The sequence below is a fragment of the Hylobates moloch genome, unplaced genomic scaffold (assembly GCF_009828535.3).
Source record: "Hylobates moloch isolate HMO894 unplaced genomic scaffold, HMol_V3 SCAFFOLD_16, whole genome shotgun sequence".
Taxonomy (NCBI): Eukaryota; Metazoa; Chordata; class Mammalia; order Primates; family Hylobatidae; genus Hylobates; species Hylobates moloch.
The window spans coordinates 40,512,411-40,534,224 of record NW_026652291.1 but is presented as its reverse complement, the minus strand read 5'-3'; the positions used below and the strand labels follow the sequence as shown (position 1 = coordinate 40,534,224).

The window sequence follows — 21,814 nt, the reverse complement described above, 5'->3', positions numbered from 1 at the left end:
AAGAAATGGTACAGAAAGGTATTTATTAACATTTCAGATTCGTATATGTGGTAGCGAGAAATAATTCCCTTTCTTGTGTGTCGTGATTTGCCTTTCTTGTCAGCCTAAGCTCAGGTGTCTGTGAGAACTTCGCTCAGCGCAAGATCCACTTTCCCTTCTCGTCACATCTGTCAGTGCACAAGATTTCTTCGTCTTTCTCTGAAGGTTTCTGAAGCCCCACCCTTTGCCCACGCACGGTGCCAAGGAGACTGTGCCCTGCCTTGACAACAGTTGCTAAGGGGCGGAGACTTCGACTCGGTTCCCGAGACGGAATACCCAGGAGTCGAGTACTTGGGCGCATGCGGCAACCGTATCTCAGTTCTCGCGAGGTTTCGTCTTCCCGGAAGCGTTGGAGGACATTCCCTGTTGACTGCGTCGCGATGTGTGGCGACTGTGTGGAGAAGGAATATCCCAACCGGGTGAGCGACTGGGCGCTCCCTTGGCCCGCGGCCGGCCCCCGAGGTGTCTCATATCCCAGGCTGGCCTTCCCAGAGAGGCCGTACGTGGGCGGACTCGGCCGCACTGCCGGTCCCGGTGACCCGGTAGCGGTATTTAGGCACACCAGGGATGGCCTGTGGCGGTCTGTATCTCTGGTCCCCGCCCTGGCGGCTGACCTCAGCTGTCGTGGCCGTTCTCTTGAGCTCCAGGGAGCAACAGAGGAACCCTACCACCACAACCCCCGTCGACAACCGAGGGATTGCCCCACCCCCACTTCCGGTCTCATCCTCAAGCTCGATTTGATGAAGTACAATTTTCTTACCGAATTCTAGCGCCGGAGGGGACCTCTGTGGTCATCTCTTCTAACACTTTTGCAGATGAAGAAACCGATGCCCAGACAGAGGAAATCACTTGCCCAAGTTCACATTCTGGTTGCATGGATGAGAACCAGGACTAGAATTTAGATTTCCTGCCTGTTACTGCCTCCTAAATTTCTCAGTTACTTTCAGGTTCAGGAGTTTGCCAATCTTGTCTATTCTCATTCATTCAAGGCATCTTTGTTGAACATTTATATATGTGTAGTTAGATTACTTTGCTAGGCCAGAAAGGGATTATTTCTCCTCTCTTTGAGACAGGGTGCCACTGTTTCCCAGGCTGGTCTCAAATTCCTGGGATCAAGCGATCCTCCCGCCTTGGCCTCCGAAAGTGCTGGGATTACTGGCATGAGCCACCGCGTCCGGCTGGATTATTTATTTCAGGAGAAATTAAAAGGCAGCTTTGGTGCTGCCTAACAGCTTACAGTTTTGGGGAGTATGTGACTAACAAAAAATGAGTAGCTCAGTTCAGAAATGCTATTCAAGTTTAGGGAAAGGGGAGGGCAATAGGGGATAGTGCTGTTCTCCCCTGAGAAAAGGTGGACATCATCTAAGACTTGAAAGACAGTTGCAATTAGGGTAGAAAAGAAGGTGAGGAGCTGGAGGATGGGGGAAAATTACAGAAACGGAATTTGTGCGTGGGTTGGGAGGGAGGGAGGAAGTCTCTGTAGTTGCTTATGTCTTAGTATCTTATGGGTAATACTTAGGCTTTTGAGTAGCATGTATAACAGTATGAATTCTCATGTGGTACAACTACTTTGAAAAAGTGGGTGAGCCTTGTAAAATACGGAAATGACCCAGCGATTCCCATTCCAGAAAAATGCATGTGTATATGCTTCTGAAGACTTTTATAAATAAGAGTGTTCATAACAGCATTATTTTTCTAGTAGATTGGAAAAGTAACTGTCATATATTCATTAGAATGGAACACCATTAATGAAGGAGGAATGGAAGTGAATGAATTAGAGCAGTAGTTCTCTACCAGGAGTGATTTTTGCCTCTTAGGAGACATTTGGCAATATCCAGAGACATTTTTTGGTTGTCAAAAGGGGAAGTACTACTGACTGCTAATGGGTGATGCGAGGGATGCCACTAAACATCCTGCAATACATGGGACAGCCACCACAACAAAGTATCACTCCCAATGTCAATAGTGCGGAGGTAGAGAAACCCTGAATTATAGCCATGAAACCAAACTAGAATTACACAGCAACCTGAAAATTCTTACAAATAGTGTTGATGAAAGAACACATAAAGTATAATTCAAAAAGAGGCAAGCCAAAATATATTATTCAAGGATGTACCTGGGTGGCAAAACTGTAAGGAAAGCACACAATTACTGTTAAGTCGATATAGTGGTTACTGCTAAGGGATTAGGGTGTGATCAAGAAGGGTCACATGAGAAAAAGTCTTCTGGGGTGCAAGCAGTGTTTTATTTCTTGATTTGGGTGGTGGTTTTACAGATGTACACTTCATAATTATTTCTTGTTCTCTACATTTATGTTTCATGTACTTTACCGTGTACTATTTCATTTTTTTAAAGTTTAAAAAGATTTTTATGAAACCAGTAATAAACATGGGCTATTATGAGACCGTGAGGGAGAAGTTTGCAGTAGAGAATATTAAAGAGATTAGGTTGGATTTTTTTTTTTTTTTTTTTAAGATGGAGTCTTGCTCTGTCGCCCAGGCTGGAGTGCAGGGGCATGATCTCGGCTCACTGCAAGCTCTGCTTCCCAGGTTCATGCCATTCTCCTGCCTCAGCCTCCCGAGTAGCTGGGACTGCAGGTGCCCGCCACCACGCCTGGCTACTTTTTTTGTATTTTTAGTAGAGACGGGGTTTCGCCTTGTTAGCCAGGATGGTCTCGATCTCCTGACCTCGTGATCCACCTGCCTCGGCCTCCCAAAGTGCTAGGATTACAGGCGTGAGCCACCGCGCCCGGCCTTAGGTTAGATTCTTAAGAGTGGAGTTATTGTAAAACTTAAAAGTCGTATTGAGAAGTTCAGAGTTTACATTTTAGGCATTGAGCAACCATCAAAATTTTAATAGAGAAATGATTCTGAAATCTGTTATTTAGGAAAATGAATCTTATGGCTGAATGTTGAAATGGTGGGGTAGAGGGTGTGTAAAGACAGAACTCCACAGAGCATTTGAGGAGCCATGGCAACAGTGGTGTAGGCATGAGATAATGAAGACCTTATTTCAAAGAAAGAATTAGGTCGGCCACGGTGCTCACACCTGTAATCCCAGCACTTTGAGAGGCCAAGGCAGGTGGATCACTTGAGCCCAGGAGTTTGTGACCAGTCTCAAACATGGCAAAACCCTGTCTCTACAAAAAATACAAATAGGCTGGGCGTGGTGGCTCACGCCTGTAATCCCAGCACTTTGGGAGGCCAAGGCTGGCAGATCACCTGAGGTCAGGAGTTTGAGACCAGCTTGGCCAACATGGCTTAACCCTGTCTCTACTAAAAATACAAAAATTACCTGGGTGTGGTGGCAGGCGCCTGTAATCCCAGCTACTTGGGAGGCTGGGGCAGGAGAATTGCTTGAACATGGGAGGCAGAGGTTGCAGTGAGCCAAGATCACACCAGTGCATTCCACCCTGGGCGACAAGAGCAAAACTCCGTCTCAAAAAAAAAAAAAAAAAAAAAAAAGACCACCACAAATATTAGCCAGGCGTGGTGGCATGCACCTGTAGTCCTAGCTACTTGGAGGTTGAGGTGGGAGGTTGCAGTGAGCCATGATCGTGCCATTGCACTCCAGCCTGGGCAACAGAGCGAGACCCTGTTGGAAAAAAAAAAAAGAATTAACAAGATTCAACCAGTTTAATGTAGAAGAGAATAAGGGGAGACCTATACATGATCACATGATCTCAAGGTTTTCAATCTAGGCAACTGGGATGTTGGAAGTATCATTACAGAAATTGGAGGCATATGGGAAGAAAAAACAAAATTGGGGACAAATGGTCAAATTGTTATTAATATCATGCTTCACCTGAGGTTGAGAATATCTGAAGGGTGAAGATATAAGACTGCAGTTTGGGTACAACTACACAGACAAATGAGTCAGTCAAATACAAGTGTCAAAATAGGATTTGTTTTCTGAGGAAAAAAATGTAGAGAATCAAGGACTGAGCTCCAAAGACTAAATTAACTTCAGAAATGAAAATAAAGTATAAGGAAGAATAGTAGAAAAAGGGATTGAGGTGATTGGATAACCAGGAGAGTGCCTTTCAAAGGCACTTTTCTCTGATTTTATTCTGTTCTAAAATAATTAAAAGACTGTCATGAAGAAGAATTAAACTTTTCTTTGGAATTTTAGAGGCAGATTTAGAAATAATTAGTGGGTGGATGTTACGGGTCTTAGACTTTGAATCAGAATAAAGCACATTCTGACATTTCAAAATGGAATGAGTAACTCTTAAAGGAATTAAGCTCTCTTCCTATTATTCAGTAGACACTAACTGACCATTTGGAATGTCAAGGATCCTTCCAACTCTGGGGTTCTTTGAAGTTATGACCTATTTTTAAGTGCAGTAAGAGCAGAAGCCTACTGCTTTTGCTCAGCTTTGCAGAAGCTTAGCAAAGGGAAGGGTAATAAGAAGATAGTGGGCCGGGCCTGGTGGCTCACACGCGTAATCCTAACACTTTGGGAAGCTGAGGCACAAGGATGGCTTGAACCCAGGAGTTTGAGACCAGCCTGGGCAACATAGTGAGACCCCATCCTTACTAAAAATAAAAATTAAAAAACATTAGCCAGGCGTGGTGGTGTGTGCCTATAGTTCCACCTACTTGGGAAGAGGCTAAGGTAGGAGGATTCCCTCAACCCAGGAGTTCGAGGCTCCAGTGAGCCAAGATCACACCACTGTACTCCAGCCTGGGCAACAGAGCAAAACCCTGTCTACTTAAAAAAACAAACAAAAAATCATTTGTTGGGAAGCTCTAAGTGTAGAATGAGTAAGTAATGTTAATTATTTATCTTTTATTACATAAAGTTGTTTGGAGTTTTGTCATTTATTTTTACAGACTAGAAATATATAGTACTGAATTCTTAATGGGTCTCTGGCCTACTTGCTTATAATGTTAACACTGAGAATTTGAATTCAAATGTGAGTCAAGTTGGAATGAATCATACTAATTTTCTGAACCCAAATGTTTTTTAACTCAACGGCGAACCACATTTTTTTTTCCTTCAGAAAAGCATTTAGCAAACCAGTCGGAACTAGAACTCTACTACATTTTCTAAAATTACTGAACAGGCACAAAATTGTAATCAACTATTTTTCATATCAAACTGGAAATGAAACATTTCATATATTTTAATTTCGGCTTGAAATTTTGTTAGTAATGCAACAGGAATACAGAAATACATTATTAATCAGTGGGAAAAAATCAGTGTTAGTGATGTGTTTAAATTTACATGTTTTGTATTTGTCACTTTAAGCTAAGCTACCAAACTTCCTATACTCAATTGTTGCTTAGTAGATAACATTGAACCAGATTTAATTAAATGCTGAGTAATATAATTAGCAAAACAGTTGTATGTAAGAGTGCCTTAAAATGATACTCTGCATCTTAAAATTTATAGTTATAAGTGCCTGTATTTAAAAAGTATACTCTTCAATCAATTACCTAACCTTCCACTTAAGACAATGGAAAAACGGGCCGGGTATGGTGGCTCACGCCTGTAATCCCAGGACTTTTGGAGGCCGAGGCTAGCAGATCACTTGAGGTCAGGAGTTTGAGACCAGCCTGGCCAACATGGTGAAACCCTGTCTACCAAACAGTGCAAAAATTAGCCTGGCATAGTTTTGTGTGCCTGTAGTCCCAGCTACTTGGGAGGCTGAGGTGAGACAATCACTTGAACCCAGGAGGCAGAGGTTGCAGTGAGCCAAGATTGCGCCACAGCATTCCAGCCTAGGTGACAGAGTGAGACCCTGTCTCAAAAAAAAAAAAAAAAAGACAATGGAAAAAAAAGAGCAAACTAAACCCAGAGCAAGCAGAAGGAAGCAAATAATAAGGATCAGAGTAGAAAATACTGAGAGAATACAAGAGAAAATCAATGAAACAAAAAATTGGTTCTTTAATAAAAACCGTATTTTCCATTTTTAAACATTCCCTGCAAAATATATACATTAGCTATTAACTTGTATCATCTGAAATAATTTGCTGGAAAAAAATTGATCCAGTCTTTATCAGAATAATTACACCTTTCTCATAAGATTTTATAACATACTCTCATATTAATTATCCTCATAGTTTTCAGCCATTTCTTCTTGCACTCTTGTGTACCTTTACAAATCCTTAACCAGGATTTATCTGAATCAAATTTTCTAAGGGTACTTAACATGTCGACTTTTTTCCTTTTGTTCTTGAAGCTGTTGTGGTCTACTGTTATTATTGTGGAATTGATTTGAATTGCATTCTTTTCCACCTATTATGGGAGCCTGAAAACCTTCCCTGAATAATGTGTGCTTTAGTTTACTTTCCCAAATTTGGATGTTAATAGTCTTGCCTCATCTAATAAAAGAGCTGTGCCTCACTGATGAAGGTTACTCTTGCTGCTTTCAAATGACCAGGGCTCTTAAAGAAAGTCCCATCTGCTTCTTATATACTGTACTTGTATTTTGCCATTTGAAGCATTTACTTACCAGACAACAGATACATAGATACTTCTCTTCCTTCAGTGTTTTCTTAGAGTCACATTCTGCCTACTTACATGGTCAGATTACAGAGGCTAGGCCACATTGTGCAAGGAACCTGTGTCTGTGGATGCAGTCCAGTTCAGAGTTACGTTTATTTGAAATTGGCATTTAGATCTTTTTAAAAAGTGTTTTGTTTTCCTTAATTTTTTGGAGTCCTTGGCAGTCAGCTTTTATAGATTCAAGGGAGTCCCAATTCAAACTCCAGTAGAGTTTTTTGTACAGTGTGTAAGCTCATGTTAAAATTTACATGAAACGGAAAAGAACCAAGAATACCCAAATTATAGGACATAAACTACCTGATTTAAAGACTTACTGTAAAACTGTAGTAATCAAGAGAGTTTAATATTAGTGGGAAGGTAGATATATGTATCAAGGGAACAGAATAGTCAAAGCAGACCCACATATATATGGTAATTGACTTTTTTCTACAAAAGCACCATTGTAATTCAGTGGGGGAAAAGACAGTCTTCAACAAATCTTGCCAAAACAACTGGAAATCCATATGGAACTAAATAAACCTTGATCCTTACCTCATATATAAAATTATTTCAAAATGGATTATAAACCTAAACCTACAAACTAAAACTATAAAACTTCTAGAAAAAAGCATAAGAAACTTTTTGCAACCCTGGGGTAGGCAGAGATGTCTTAGGAGAAAAAAAGTATAAATTATAAAAGAAAAAATGATAAATTGGACTTTATGAAAATCAAAACTTGTTTGCTCATTAGAAGAAACCATCAAAAAAGGCAAATCAATGACAGAGAAAATATATTTGGGAAAAAACTTGTATCTAAGATATATAAAGAACTCTTACAACTCAAACAACCTAACTTTTTGAAAATGGACAAAATACTTCAATAGACATTTCATAAAAGAAGATACATGAATAAGCACCACGAAAAGATACTCAACATCATTAATCATCAAGGAAACAAAAGTTAAAACTACAATGAGATACCACTTTACATAACTGGAATGGCAAAAATAAAAAGCAATACCTAGTATTGATGTAGATATAGAGCAACTGGAACTCACACATTGCTGGCAGGAATGTAAATTGGAAAACCATTTGGCAGTTTCTTGTAAAGTTAAATATATCATATTTTTACCATATTAGCAATTCCACTTCTACATATTTACCCAAGGAAAAGGAAGACATATGTCCACCCAAGACTTGCACATGAATCTCTATAGCTGCTTTATTCATAATAGCCCCAAATGGAAACAACCCAAATGTCTACCAACAGCTGAATCCTACAGGGAATACTATTTGGCAATGAAAAGCAACAAACTACCAGTACCTAGAACAACAGGGATCATGAACATGGGCATTATATCGAGCAAGGGAAGTTGGATGCGGGAGTATACTGATTCTGTTTATATAAAATTGTAGAACGTGCAAGACTGGAGATGGAAATCAGATCAGTGGGTGTCTGGGGTGGGATGGAGGTTAGAGATAGACTGAAAAGCATGAAGGAACTTTTTGGGGTAAATAGAAATGTTTCATACCATCACTAGGGTAGTGGTTACATGGGTATATACATTGGTTAAAAGTCATTCACCTATGTGTACCCTTACAGTGTGTGAATTTTATTGTATGTAAATTGTACCTCAGTAGATTTTATTTAAAAAAAAAAAATCAAAGCTGGGCGCAGTGGCTCACGCCTGTAATCCCAGCACTTTGGGAGGCCGAGATGGGCAGATCACGAGGTCAGGAGATCGAGACCATCCTGGCTAACACAGTGAAACCCCGTCTCTACTAAAAATACAAAAAATTACCCGGGCATGGTGGCGGGCACCTGTATTCCCAGCTACTTGGGAAGCTGAGGCAGGAGAATGGCATGAACCTGGGAGGCGGAGCTTGCAGTGAGCTGAGAGCGTGCCACTGCACTTCAGCCTGGGTGACAGAGCAAGACTCCGTCTCAAAAAAAAAAAAAAAGAAAAGCATTTGCTCTTAATAACTGGAAATGTATATTTTAATCCTAAGGCCCTTTTCCCTTTTAGTAGTTAAGGCAGTGCACCTATGATTTAATAACTCTATGTGGTAATGTCTTGATTTCTCCCACTAGAATTAATCTCTTCCTCAAGACATAGAAGGGAGAGATTCCTCAATATGTAGAAGGGAGAGATTAATTCTCCCACCAGAGTTAATCTCTTCCTCAATACATAGAAGGGAGAGATTAATTCTGGTGCTTGGAATCCAGAAAGATTTCCTAGTGGCGTTATTTATGGTGGATCTTAATTTCGCTGATGCCTCTTAAAACTCCTTGAAGGTAGGAACATATTTGGCTCATCTTTGAATCCTCTATTGTGCTTTGCACAATACCAGACACGGATGCACTGGAGAAACGTCGATTTGAGTGATTTTTAATCACATTATTTAAAAATACTCTTTAAGTGTGTTGCTGAGAAATGGGATTGGACTAGATTATTTATAAAGTGACTTTTAATTATTAACAATTATTAGTAAGCCTTTAGCAAAGACTTCCTTTGGGTCGGGGACGTTGGCTCACAACTGTAATCCCGATACTTGGGAGGCTGAGGTGGGAAGATCGTTTGAGCCCAGGAGTTTGAGACCAGCCTGGGCAACATAGCAAGACCCCATCTCAATTACCAGAAAAAAAAAAAAAAAAAAAAGGCTTCCCTTGAGCCAGGAGCATAAGTTATTTAGAATTTCTTTTTTAAAAACTTTTTTTGAAAATTTGTATAGTTTTTTAGTAAAGATGTAAAACCCATTCTCTCTTAAATGCCATTGTGTCAGTCTTATGAAATGAAGAACTTAAGCTTCTCTACCTCAATCATGTGTATCCTTAAGGACTGACATCTAGAGCTGAGAGTTTACTTTTGTTTATTTTGTATGATCAAGGTTCAAAACTATTTGAACAAACAACTAAACATCATAGTATGTAAGATCATCTTTATCATTGACTCAGTTTCTATTTTGATTGAATTTAATTTTAGTTTTAGTATGCCTTGTTTAATATTGTTGGTTATTAAATTTTTCTAATTTTCTATTTTCATATTTTATATTAAGATTTCCTTAAGTTGTTTCTAAATATCTATTTGCAGTTTATCCTCCCTTTTCAACATAGTGGCAGTCCTCAGAGACTTAAGGATCTAACACTGCACTTTAGTTGCTTTTTTTTTTTTAACATGAGTAACGCTTCTTTAGGAAAGCTAGTAATTTCAGAAATTATTTGGTATATGACCTAGAAGTAAATGCTGGCCATTTTTTAGTTTTGTTTTGCTTTTAGAGATTTTAAGTCTATTAATCATCTTCACTAAAGATTTTGAAATGTAAAGAAATTAAATTCCTGTTTCTGATATTTTAGGGTAATACCTGCCTGGAGAATGGATCTTTCTTGCTGAACTTTACAGGCTGTGCAGTGTGCAGTAAGCGGGATTTTATGCTGATCACAAACAAATCCTTGAAAGAAGAAGATGGAGAAGAAATAGTTACCTATGATCGTAAGTAGACTTTTTTTTTTTTAACCTGAGTGTGTTAGCAGTTGTCAGCTTTTGGAAGTCGATATGTTACGCAAAATATTCTGAGGCCTATTTCAATATTGTATTGCACACATAATTACTAGTTAGGTCTTTAAGAGGAGAATGTCGTTAACACCTCATTTATGTGGGATCATCAAATAGTCTATGTAAATGACTTTTGCAGATAACTAAAGCTTATGATTCAGAAACTGATTTTTTTTGTTTATCAAATTATTTTTCAGGGACATATTTTTAAAAGCCTTATGCTGCCTTAACAAGATATACTTTTTATTATTGTTATTATTGTGACCTTGGGGTCATCCATGTGAGTTTTCACTTTCTGCTACAGTATAATACCATGATATCCTCCAACAGCTATTAAAGTGTTTAGGGCTGCTTGTCCCTATACTAAATGACTTTAGGAATGCAGTGTTTTTTTCAGTCTTGTTTCTGCTCAGAATGTCTAGCTTTTTTTTCTTCTCCAATCTCACTGTCAGTCTGTTGTTCCTTACTTTTGCTGCTAAATAATAAGCTGCCTTCATATCCTTCTCCTCGTCCTCAATACTGGGAAACCAAATAAACTATGTATAAAAAAATCAATTCCGAGGTTAGCACTAAGGATTTCTGTAAGTTAAGTATATGTATACTTCAGTGCCCAATATTGTGAGAAGTATTTAACTGTTCACATTCCCTTTTTGCTTGTCTCCTGGTTCTTGGTTACCTTCTAAACACATGAGGAATAAATGTACAGGTAATGGTATTTTGACAGAGGAGTTTGAAAGACACCAAGCCTTTAGAATGGAGTCAGATAATAATAAATGTTCTAAGCTAGAAGAATCTTTTTCTTTCTTTTTAGCATATGTTTTCTTTAAGCTGTATTTCATTCCAGGCAATAGGGCATAGTGGTTTAAGAGCAAGGGCCCTGGGGCTAGGCTGTTTGGGTTTGAATTCTGGTTCCAATACATCCTGGCTCAGTCCTCTTGCTAGTTACTTAACTGAAGTATGCCTTTGTTTCCTTATCTCTAAAAAGGTGGTAATGATACTGTCTACCTCATTGGGTATTTTAGAAGATTAAATATTTAAAATAGTACGCACTCAATAAATCATCATTTTTACTAGATTATTTTGTTACCATTAAATTCACTTTAATGCCCAGCTTTGGTTTTTATTTATGATTGGATATAGTAGCACAGTTTATATTATTCATGATAATGAAAGCTTTTACATAGTTAAATAGGTCCAGCTGGGATGGGCGCGGTGGCTGACGCCTATAATCCTAGGACTTTAGGAGGCCCAGGAGGGAGGATCGCTTGATCCCAGGGGTTCAAGACCAGCCTGGTCAACATAGTGAGACCTCACCTCTACAAAAATTCAAAAAAATTAACTGAGTGTGTTGGTGCATGTCTTGAGCCCCTCCCGGGCTCAAGTTATTCTCCCAGCTACTGAGGAGGCTGATTTGGGAGGATAACTTGAGACTGGGAGGTTGAAGCTGCAGTGAGGCATGATCATGTCACTGCACTCCAGCCTGGGCAACAGAGTAAGACCCGGCCTCAAAAAAAAAAAAAAAAAAAAAAAAAATTGATTTAGCTAGTTTAAAAATACACTTAAATATCTTTTAACTGATTCTCTTAAAGAACTTTTGGTGGCAATTAATAAATGCATATTAAGTCTCTGAGCTCAGACTCAGAATTATGTAGTGTTGCTATGTGGCAGATTCTGAATTTTTTAAAAATCAAGGTAGAACTATAATGGGTTTCCTCCTATGTTAAATATGACAGACTTAAGATTCTCTTTAAATAGTATGCTGAGAATAGAAATTTTAATAGAAGTTTTAAGAAACTCTCTAAGACTTAATTACATAAATCTCTCTTTGTTTTAGCAGATTTGTGTAAGAATTGTCATCATGTAATAGCCAGACATGAGTATACATTCAGTATCATGGATGAATTTCAGGTAAATATAAATATGGGTATAAATATAAATATGGGGAGGTTAGGGGAATAATAAAAGTGCCCTTGAGAATCTAAATACAGTTTTCATAAGTGAAGTGCAAAGTGTTAGCATATATTAAAGGAGACTATGCCTTTTTTTGTTGTTGTTTTGAGATGGTGTCTTGCTATGTCGCCCAGGCTGGTCTTGAACTCCTGGGCTCAAGCAGTCCTCCCATCTCGGCCTCCAAAGTGTTGGAATTACAGGCATGAGCCACTGTGCCCAGCCCCATGCCTTTTTTATATCTGTGCAAGTTGAGAGACAGACTTTAGATGTGGGTGGATTTGTGTAAACCTGTCTTCACGAGAGTCACAAATCAAAATGTGTAGTTTACAAATGATATCTCAGCCCTGTCATTTTTATTTATAAAGAATAGTAGCACATTCTAGCTTCTTATGAGATTACCATTGTGCTTCCTTTTTTCTGCCCAGTTATGTGATTGCACAGTTGTGGGCTTTTAAGTGGTGGCCTGTCCACTGCCACCATACTTGCCCAGCATGGAAATTGTGATAAGGAGGTTTTCTTTGTTTTCCCAAGTTGGCATGTAGAGTTGAACAACTCTGCAGTCTCATTTGTGGTAAGACATTATAATATTATTAAGTACAATTACAAGCTGTGTGTATCATGGTTGGAGGAGAAACATCGAACCACTGTGAAGCTGGAGATTAAGAGATTTATCATAAGGATTAATCCTTACACAATTGTAGGAGCATGTGAAGAATTCTCTGGAAGGTTGGTATAGGCCTGTAGTTGCTGAAGAGTCACAAGTCTGATGGTCAGAAAGAAAAGCTGGGCATTCGGGGAGAGCCAGGGACAAACTGAAACCTATCTGTGTCCCTCACTGCCTGTTTTCAAGCCTTCAAGTTGAGTTACTTATTTTGTATGAACTACATATTTGTCCATAGGATATAAATATCAGGCTAGAGCTTTTAACAGCCAAGAGAATTTTTTCAATTCCCTTCACATTTGGATAGTACTTAATTAGGAAAATAATAATAATCTTCCATAGCAGAATCATAAGATAGTAAAACCCTTCTTATTCCTTATTTTAGCGTGGAAGAAAGTGCTTAGTCACCTGTCAAAGTCTGGTCTGATATGTTGTGGTTAATCTAAAATAACATCTTGACTATATTTCTTCAGCATCCAAAAATTATGCCTCAAGAAATATTTATATGATATGCGTAACTTAGGGCAAAATTGACATCTTAGTGAATGAGTAGTGGCCACATAGGGAGATGAGCATCTCCTGGGCTTAAAGAAACAGTCCTATTCTTTTATGGGAGGAAAGGAGTGCTTATAGCTATTTTCAAGAAGCTCCTAAAACTCACGTGAGTTATGTACAGCTCCTGAATAGATACTGAGGTTGCCTGTTTATGTCCTAACCAAGCCATTGTCTAGCTGATTTTTCCTTTATGACTAAATGCAGCCATTTTCAAAGCTGCCCTGGAAATTACTCTGGGACAGGAAGAAGGTAAAGGAAGGTGGCTTGTAGTCACGATGCGAGAAACTATGAAATGGTGGTGAAAATGATTCTTAAACTAGACTCTCTACTCCCAGTCTACTCCTCCCCCCACCCCCCCAGCCGTCAAGTCATACTCCATACTGTACCATCATATTAATTTTCTTAAAATGATGTTTTCAAAGCTGGGCACAGCGATGTGTGCCTATAGTTTGAGCTACTCAGGAGGCTGAGGCAGGAGAATCTCTTGAGGCCAAGTGTTTGAGTACAGTCTGGGTAACATAGTGAGACCCTGTCTCTACTAAAAAGTAAAAATAAATGAAACTTACGGGTGACCTCATTGGCCTTCCCATAGCGCACCTTTAGCTACAGTACAATATCCAAGCTCCTCATTTCAAGGTTCTCACTGGACTGGCCCAGCTTCCCTTCTTTTATTTCCTGCGACTCTTTCGTATGTACACCATACTTAGCATTGTCCCAACTTTGGACTCTTCCTTCTCTCCTGTTAGAGAGGAATATTTTTATTTACTCCTCTCTAATGCTACCCCTACTGCATTTCCTCAGGAATCTCATGTTACCGTCTTTCTTTCCAGTGTACTTTGATTCATCCAGTAATCATTTCTTCTTCCTCTTGCTTCTTTACTTGAATAGGTTGTTTGTTGCAACAAGGTGTTACTCTGCTGCCCAAGATGGAGTGCAGTGGCATGATCACAGCTCACTGCAGCCTTGACCTCCCGGGCTCAGGCGATCCTTCTGCCTCAACGCCTTGAGTAGCTGAGACTACAGGCACTAGCCACTGTGCATGGCTATTTAAAAATTTTTTTTGTAGAGATGAGATCTCACTTTGTTGCCCAGGCTGGTCTTGAACCCCTGGGCTCAAAAGTCTTCCTGCCTCAGCCTCCCAAAGTGCTGGGATTACAGGTGTGAGCCATTGCCTGGCCACTTGACTAGGTCTTTACCATATTTTCCTTATTTCCCTATACTCCTCTTAACTACCTACAAACTGAGTTTCATTTTCACTGTACTAAAACTATTCTCTCATAGGTTTCCTATAATCTAACCACATCCTGTGACTTTGTCTTAGTTCTTTTCTCTCTTACATGGCTTCTGCATCTAGTTTTATTAACTATTGTTGTCTTTTTGAAGCATTTCTGCCCTTGAGGTCCATAGTGCTTGACTTCTTTCCTTTTTAAATCATTTTAACTGCTCCTTTGTGTTTTCTCTCATTTTTCTTTCCTGTTTTCTCGAAGTGATACTCCTGAGCTTTTGGTCTGTGGTCTGGAACCTTCTTTATACTCTCTCATGTAGTGAACACACATGTACTCTGTCTCAGTAGAGACCTATTAGATACCTTTCACATTTCCTTCTCTAGCCTTCACGCCTACACCCCTCATCCCCTCTTTTTTTTTACTTTGTTTTGCTTGCTTTTTCTCTGACTGTGGCACCACACCTCATGTCAAGGACCATACCCATTGAAGCCTGAATTACTGCAGCATTCCCCAGACTGCAGTTCTGAACGCTGCCATCAAGTTAATCTTCTTAAACATATCATCCTTCACTCCCCTGCTGACAAACCAAATGCAGCTTCCTTTCGCTTTTACTCCGTAAGCGATGCGCATGCTCTTTTCCATATTGCTGTCCATATTCGTGTCTTTTCCTTGATTTGAATTGTCCCTCTCTCTACCTTCAAGCCAACTAAATCTTACCTCTTTCTACCTGAACTCAAATTCCATCTCCTGTTTGCTCTTCAAGCCTATGCATCTTCTCCCTTCTCTGAACTTTTCTTGTACCTATGTCAGGCCCTGACTCTAGTGAATAGCCACTTGGGAACTTCTACCTCAGCCTAATGGCCACAAGAACCCTCCATTCCCAGCTGCCATTACTTAATATCCTTGTCCCCACCCTACCCCAGCCCCTCATCCTATCCTGGCAATAGTTCAAGTTCAAGATGGGATTCCCAGCCACCATGGTTGTTTTATATTAAACATCTTATAGGAGATTTAAACATAGTCCAAAGTAGGCAGAATAGTGTACTAATGTACACTACCCATCTTCAAGTTGCTTTATTTATATTTCACCATTCTCACATCCCCCCATAGGATTATTTCAAATCAAATTCCAAACATATCACTACCTCTTTAAATATTTCATTAGCCTCTGTGAAAGATAAGTATTCTGTTTTTAAAACAACCATAATGCCATTATTAAACAAAGTAGGATTTTCTGATGGCAAGACTAGGGGGAAAATGGAGACAGAGGGACAGAGTTTACATGGAAAATACATCATAAATTATTATAGGTATCCTTTATTTAAAAAAAAAAATCCCCCTGGCAAAATCCCCCCCCCACCCCCACCCCACACACCAAAATGTACTGTGTGTTTACTTCAAGAAACAAGACAGAAACTATGAGACTGCTTTCTATTCCTCTGTGGGCCAGGGAAGGAGAAGACTTGGAGTCAGAATTAACAGGGCCTAATAGAGGAAAAGAGTAAAGCTAATAGAGAAAAAAGTAAAGCCCTCAGAATAATTAAAAAAAAAAAAAAGATCTGGTCTTACTCGGGGGTAATTCTACCCCCTCTGCTCTTCCCTCCAAATCTTTTCCCCTAGGCCCTGCCCATTTGGAGCCTTTGAGAGTCCCTATGAATGACTGGGGGAATTATTTTCTCTACTTGGCTGGTTTTGATAAAAGGTGTCCTAATCTCATCATATTCCTGGCAGCACAAGGAGATCTGTTCCTGACATCCCAAGTTAGAATTCTAGACATATTTTCCCACAGAAGCACTTCTATATATGGTTAGATTCTATGGTACTTGAACAATATAAATTTAAAAGACTTGTGGATTTTCCTGGGAACCTAACCGCCGTGTATGACATTACTTCTGTGGGAAATTGCTTTTGAATTCCAAATAATTGACTTGCAATGAAATTTGGGTTCCAGACTGCCTATAAAGATTACAGGTATAATCAGTCTCACTGATTTAATAATCTTGCCAGATTATATGTAGGTTTTTTTTCCCCCTCCCAAGTTAGATTGCAGATTTTATAAAGTCAGACTTTGTTCTTTCATGTCTTTCATGTCTGCTATCACATTGCAGAGCATGTAGGCACTCAGTATCAATTTGTCATTGGCTAGATTGGTTGAAAACTCAAGTATTTGTTTAGCTTCACACATTTTCTCTTTTTGACTCTATTACTTTTTTCCTTCTTCTTTTCCTGTAAAAGGTTGCCATCCAAATAGCAATGCCTGGTGGGTTAAAGCAGTGGAAGTATTTGAGAACAGTAAAAGATCTTGAAGAGGATGTATTTTTATTTTATTTTTAATTCATAAAGCAATTTTTCCACTGCCACAACTAAGCTCCCCTCCTGAACTCACCAGTAGAAGATGGAAAAGGCAGTTGCCTGCTTCTATTTCTTTGTACCACAGTCATTGTTTACCTCTGTGGCCCTCTGTAGTGACTGTCTAAACCTAAGAGACACAAACTGTCTTGACTGATCAATTTCCAGACAGCTAGCAAACTCAGCATCAGGTGTGGAAATTCTAGAAGACTTAACATAGATGTTTGTTTTTGTACAGAGAAAAAGGCTTTTAAACGAAAGGTTTCAAAGAAATATCTCTGTAGTTTATGACTGTTAAATATTCTAGAAAGGGAAAGCTATAAGAATAGGACTTTGGGCTGGATGCAGTGTCTCACACCTGTAATCGTGTCACTTTGGGAGGCCAAGGCGGGAGGATCACTTGAGCATAGGAGTTTGAGGCCATCCTGGGCAACATAGTGAGACCCCATCTCTACAAAAAATTTAAAAATTAGCTAGGTGTGATGCCAGGTGCATGTAATCTCAGTTACTTGGGGGTCTGAGGTGGGATGATCACTTGAGCACACAGGAGGTCAAGGCTGCAGTGAACCATCATTGTGCCACTGCACTCCAATCTGGGCAACACAGTGAGACCGTGTCTAAAAAAAAAATGAAAAAGAACCTTGCCCTAAGGGTTTTTGCCTAAAACAAAATCTCCTCTGTTACCAATCTGGGCATTTGTTAAGCCTAGGAAACAAACTTCTTAAATGGATCAAATTCCTAGACAACTAGCAATCTGAAAATGAGGCAGGACATACTAGTGAATTTAACATAATTGTTTATTTTCCTGGGGTAGATAAAAATAGCTTTTTCAGTTTGGGAATTTTCTCTTTTCAAAAAATTATTTATGTTGTGTATTAGTGTTAAATATCCTAGAAAGGAACAGCTGTGAGAATAGGAATTTGTCCATAGGGACCCACACTCAAATTGCTTCATTACTTTAAATAGCAGCACTAAGCTAAATATATGTGCTTTCTGAGAAATAGCCATGTATTTCCAAGATGACATTTATGTATCAATTTATATAAACAACAGGCTCTGGAATATACAGAATAAGCCTAAGACATTGCTGATACATGTTGAAGAAATTGATCCAATGTACAGAAAGAATATTCATGACAATTTGTAGAAAACATCTTAACTAGAATAAGTTATAAAGCATCTTTTTCCCTGTTCCTCGAGGTAATTAAGCACTTTATCTTGTTCTAGGAGTATACCATGCTGTGTCTGTTATGTGGCAAAGCCGAAGATACTATCAGTATTCTCCCTGATGACCCCCGACAAATGACTCTGTTATTCTAAGGATCCTTCTACAGATCTGTTATAACTATATTGGGTTGGTTTACAATACAGCAAGCCTGATGGTTTGTCTTATTTCATTCATACTGAAAATTCTTTGCATATTTTTTTTCTGCTTAGACTTACTTATTCTTTGAGGAAAAAAAGTAATGTAGGAGATCATTGTTCTCTAGAGCTGAGCTCTTCTGCTAAAGTTCAAAGTTCACATTAGTGTAGCCAGAGGGAGCATCTTTGTTAGCAGTTATGTGGTCAAAAAACAACTAGAATGGGAGCACACCTGGTGCCCAGATTTTGGTTTCCAATAAAAGGAACCAGGGCTCCTTGGAAAATCAACTGATTCTAGAACTGGGGTATGAACTATACAAGATGAGCCTAGAGTATCTTGTGCCACAGAAAAATGAAGTACTGAAATTTAAAAAAAAAAAATCACAGTGATTGGGAGTATGTCAGTATGATCGAACTGAAGGATCTCTGAAAGGCCAGAGCTGGAGCAATTTGAGTAACAAAATAAAGTAGTATTGGGTTATAACCCAAACTATATAATAAATATTTACAAGCCCAAACTAATATAAATGATTGAATGGGAACAAATCTCTTGTGCAGAAGAATTTCAAATAATTTATGTAGATACTTCCCACTTAGTGGGCTTCGCATAGTGACTTCCTTGCAGAGTATAATACGGAAAAGGGGGAAAAGAATAACTACAGTGGAGAAATCTGACAGACACCAGCTCAGCCAGGTGATTGAGGTTAACGTCATCCATGATAAGCCCTTTTGATAGCATGTATCCTCGATAGCATCACATCATACAGAATGTGATAAGAATGGCACTTTACCTCTGTGGTCCTCCTCCCCAAAACTCAGAACCCAAGTCTGATCAGGAGAGAAACATCACACAAATTCCAATAGAGGAGCATTCTTTAAAATACCTAACCAGTACTTCTCAAAACTATCAAGGCCATCAAAAACAAGGAAAATCTGAGACATGGTCACAGCCAAGAGGAGCCTGAGAAGACATGACTGCTAGATGTAATGTGGTATCCTACATGGAATTATATACCACGAAAAAAAGAAAAGGTCGTTTGGTAGAAACTAGGGAAATCGGAATACAGTGTGGACTTTAGTTAATATAAATGAGAAAATGGTTTCATTTGCTTTAAAGGGATCTTAGAATATCTTACTTTGCATAGTTTCATGAGCGCTGGCTAGGAGGTTATAAACTCTGGCATTTAGGCCTCTCTGCCATTTAGTAGCAGTATAGTCATTAAGCAAAGCATTGCTCTGGACTTTATTGTCCTGTTTCTATCAAATTGGACTAATAAAATTGATATAATACATTCATCACAGTATTGTTAGGAGATTTAAATGAATTAGTGAATGTAAGATACTTTAGAAAGCATATAAAGTACTAGATACAATGAGGTGGCTTCAATTAGTGCTCATTCTGAGACCTAAATTTAAAGGGTCAGGCATTAGAAACAAAAGTGTTTCTTCTTCATATCTAGGAGATTTGGAAATTCTGAACTAAGGCCTTATAAGAACAAGAAATGAGGAAAGTGTTCATTGTAGATACCTGGGAAAAGCTTTGTTGAATAACAGTAATAATAATAATATCTGAGCTTTATTAAGTACTTACTATGTGCTCAGACCTTTTTAAGCACTTATTTAATCCTCATTAACAAATTCATAAGGTAGGTGCTATTGATAGTTTAGCCATAACCAGATAGGGCTCGTTATTTGTAAGTTATCATGAAGAGGTTTATGTTCACTGTTCTTTATTTCAGTGTAGCACTTTTAGAGCCAAAAAAACTCAGGCACAAAGAAGTTAAATAACTTGCCGGGTGCGGTGGCTCACGCCTGTAATCCCAGCACTTTGGGAGGCCAAGGCAGGTGGATCACCTGAGGTCAGGAGTTTGCGACCAGCCTGGCCAGCATGGTGTAACCTCGTCTTTACTAAAAATACAAATACGAAAATTAGCCAGGCATGGTGGTGTGCACCTGCATCCCAGCAACATGGGAGGCTGATCAGGAGAATCGCTTGAACCCGCGACAGGGAGGTTGCAATGAACCAAGGTCATGCCACTGCACTCCAGCCTGGGAGACAGAGCAAGACTCCATCTCAAAAACAAAAAACAAAACAAAACAACAACAAAAAAAGTTAAATAACTTGTTTAAGGTCACACAGCTAGTGCAGTTACCCCCTCTCAGTAATAATGTTTGGCAAATATGAAATACAAGGATCTGGCAAGGTTAGGAAGAGGTTAAGAATATCAGTGACAAGTGCTCTGAGGCATCTAGGCATGTCAGATGAAGATTTATTATTCAGGAAAGTTAAGTCAGCTGTTGTAGGGATCAGTTGTTTTATTCCTGGAAAATGTTTTTCATTTTGCTGCAAATCTATATCTGACCTGCTGAGGAAATGATTTGGTGAAATGAATCCAGAAAGCAGAGAAAATGCTTCATTACTTTAAATAGCAGCATTAAGCCCATTATAGCCTCTGAATTGTCCCTTCCTTGAGTTTGCTAATGCTTCCAACTTAGTCATTTGAAGCCCAAGAGTCTAATTTTATATGCCCTGCCAATGTCCTCATCTATTGCAGTATTCTATTTGTTTTGGACTATATGTTACAAAAATTTAAAACATAAGATCCTCTCTCTATATTTCATTATTGGTAAACCAACATTGTGCTGTGTTTTGTGATATTTTATCATTTTCTAGATTCTTATGTGGATCTAATAAAGACCACTTGAACCCAGTTTCACAGAATCCTTATTTTTCTGTTCAAATTAGGAATTAGGCAAAACATGGCTCTTCTTTTTACTTCCCTTCCTGAGATATAAGAAGGAAGAGAAATCACCTGTGGGGATAATTGGAAACGTGGGCTTATCTTGGCACCTCCTTTTTCTCTAATCATTCTGTGATGTACCGGTCTGTCTAGTTAGACTCCTGAAGTTAAAAGCTCAGCCAGTATTTGTTGTTTGGTTTGATCTAGCTCTTTCTCACATGGTTTTAGGTTCTCCCAGTACTAATTTAATTGACCCGAGATAGCTTGGGCACAACCAGATATGGCTTGTTATTTGTAAGTTACCATGAAGAGGTTTAGGTTCACTGTCCTTTATTTCAGTGTATCAAAAGTCCTTTCGGTTTCATTCTTTCATGTTGTGAGCAGGGCTAGTTATTTGAGGCGCTCAAATTTAAAAATGTATTTTTTTTTTTTTTTTTTTTTTTACTGTAGTACAAGACTGTTGTAAGATACAGTATAGTTGGATAGAAAAGGAATGAAAAGATCTGGGTCTAGAATTAGCTTTGTCACCTGCTAATGATGGGACACTGGGCAAGTCAATTAGCCTGTCTGTACCTCAATGTCTTCAGTGGAAAACTAGAAACCATCATGCCTCCATAGAATTTTTAAATCTAATGATTTAAATCTAATGCTGTGTGCAGGCAGCTGTCAGTGGTCTTTATGAAGAAAAATCTGAGCTAGAAGAAAGCACTGTTGTGTTATGGTTAAGAGTGGAGGCTTTGGAGTCAGACTGACCTGGCTTTAACTTGCAGCTTTGCTGCTTCCTAAGCGCTGTGTCCTTGGCAAGTGTCTTGCCCAATTACCTTTTCTTTTAATAGAAATAACAATTTTTCATGGGATCTCTATGAGGATTAAATAATCTAGTGT

The 21,814-nt window shown here is 38.9% G+C and overlaps 1 protein-coding gene across 3 annotated transcripts; it reads left to right on the top strand.

Annotated features, from left to right (window-relative positions):
- The first annotated feature begins 348 nt into the window (after nt 1-348).
- CHURC1 (churchill domain containing 1) lies at nt 349-20,899 on the top strand. Of its 3 annotated transcripts, none has more exons than XM_032180007.2 (4): nt 349-458; nt 9,887-10,022; nt 11,923-11,993; nt 18,054-20,899. In XM_032180007.2, the coding sequence occupies exons 1-4, from the start codon at nt 420-422 to the stop codon at nt 18,144-18,146; spliced, it is 339 nt and encodes a 112-aa protein (XP_032035898.2). In that variant the 5' UTR covers nt 349-419; the 3' UTR covers nt 18,147-20,899. The 3 variants fall into 3 exon arrangements, with proteins under 3 accessions (XP_032035898.2, XP_032035897.2, XP_032035900.2); XM_032180006.2 differs by having other exon boundaries at nt 370-458; nt 11,920-11,993; XM_032180009.2 differs by lacking the exon at nt 11,923-11,993 and having other exon boundaries at nt 370-458.
- The last annotated feature ends 915 nt before the right edge of the window (nt 20,900-21,814 follow it).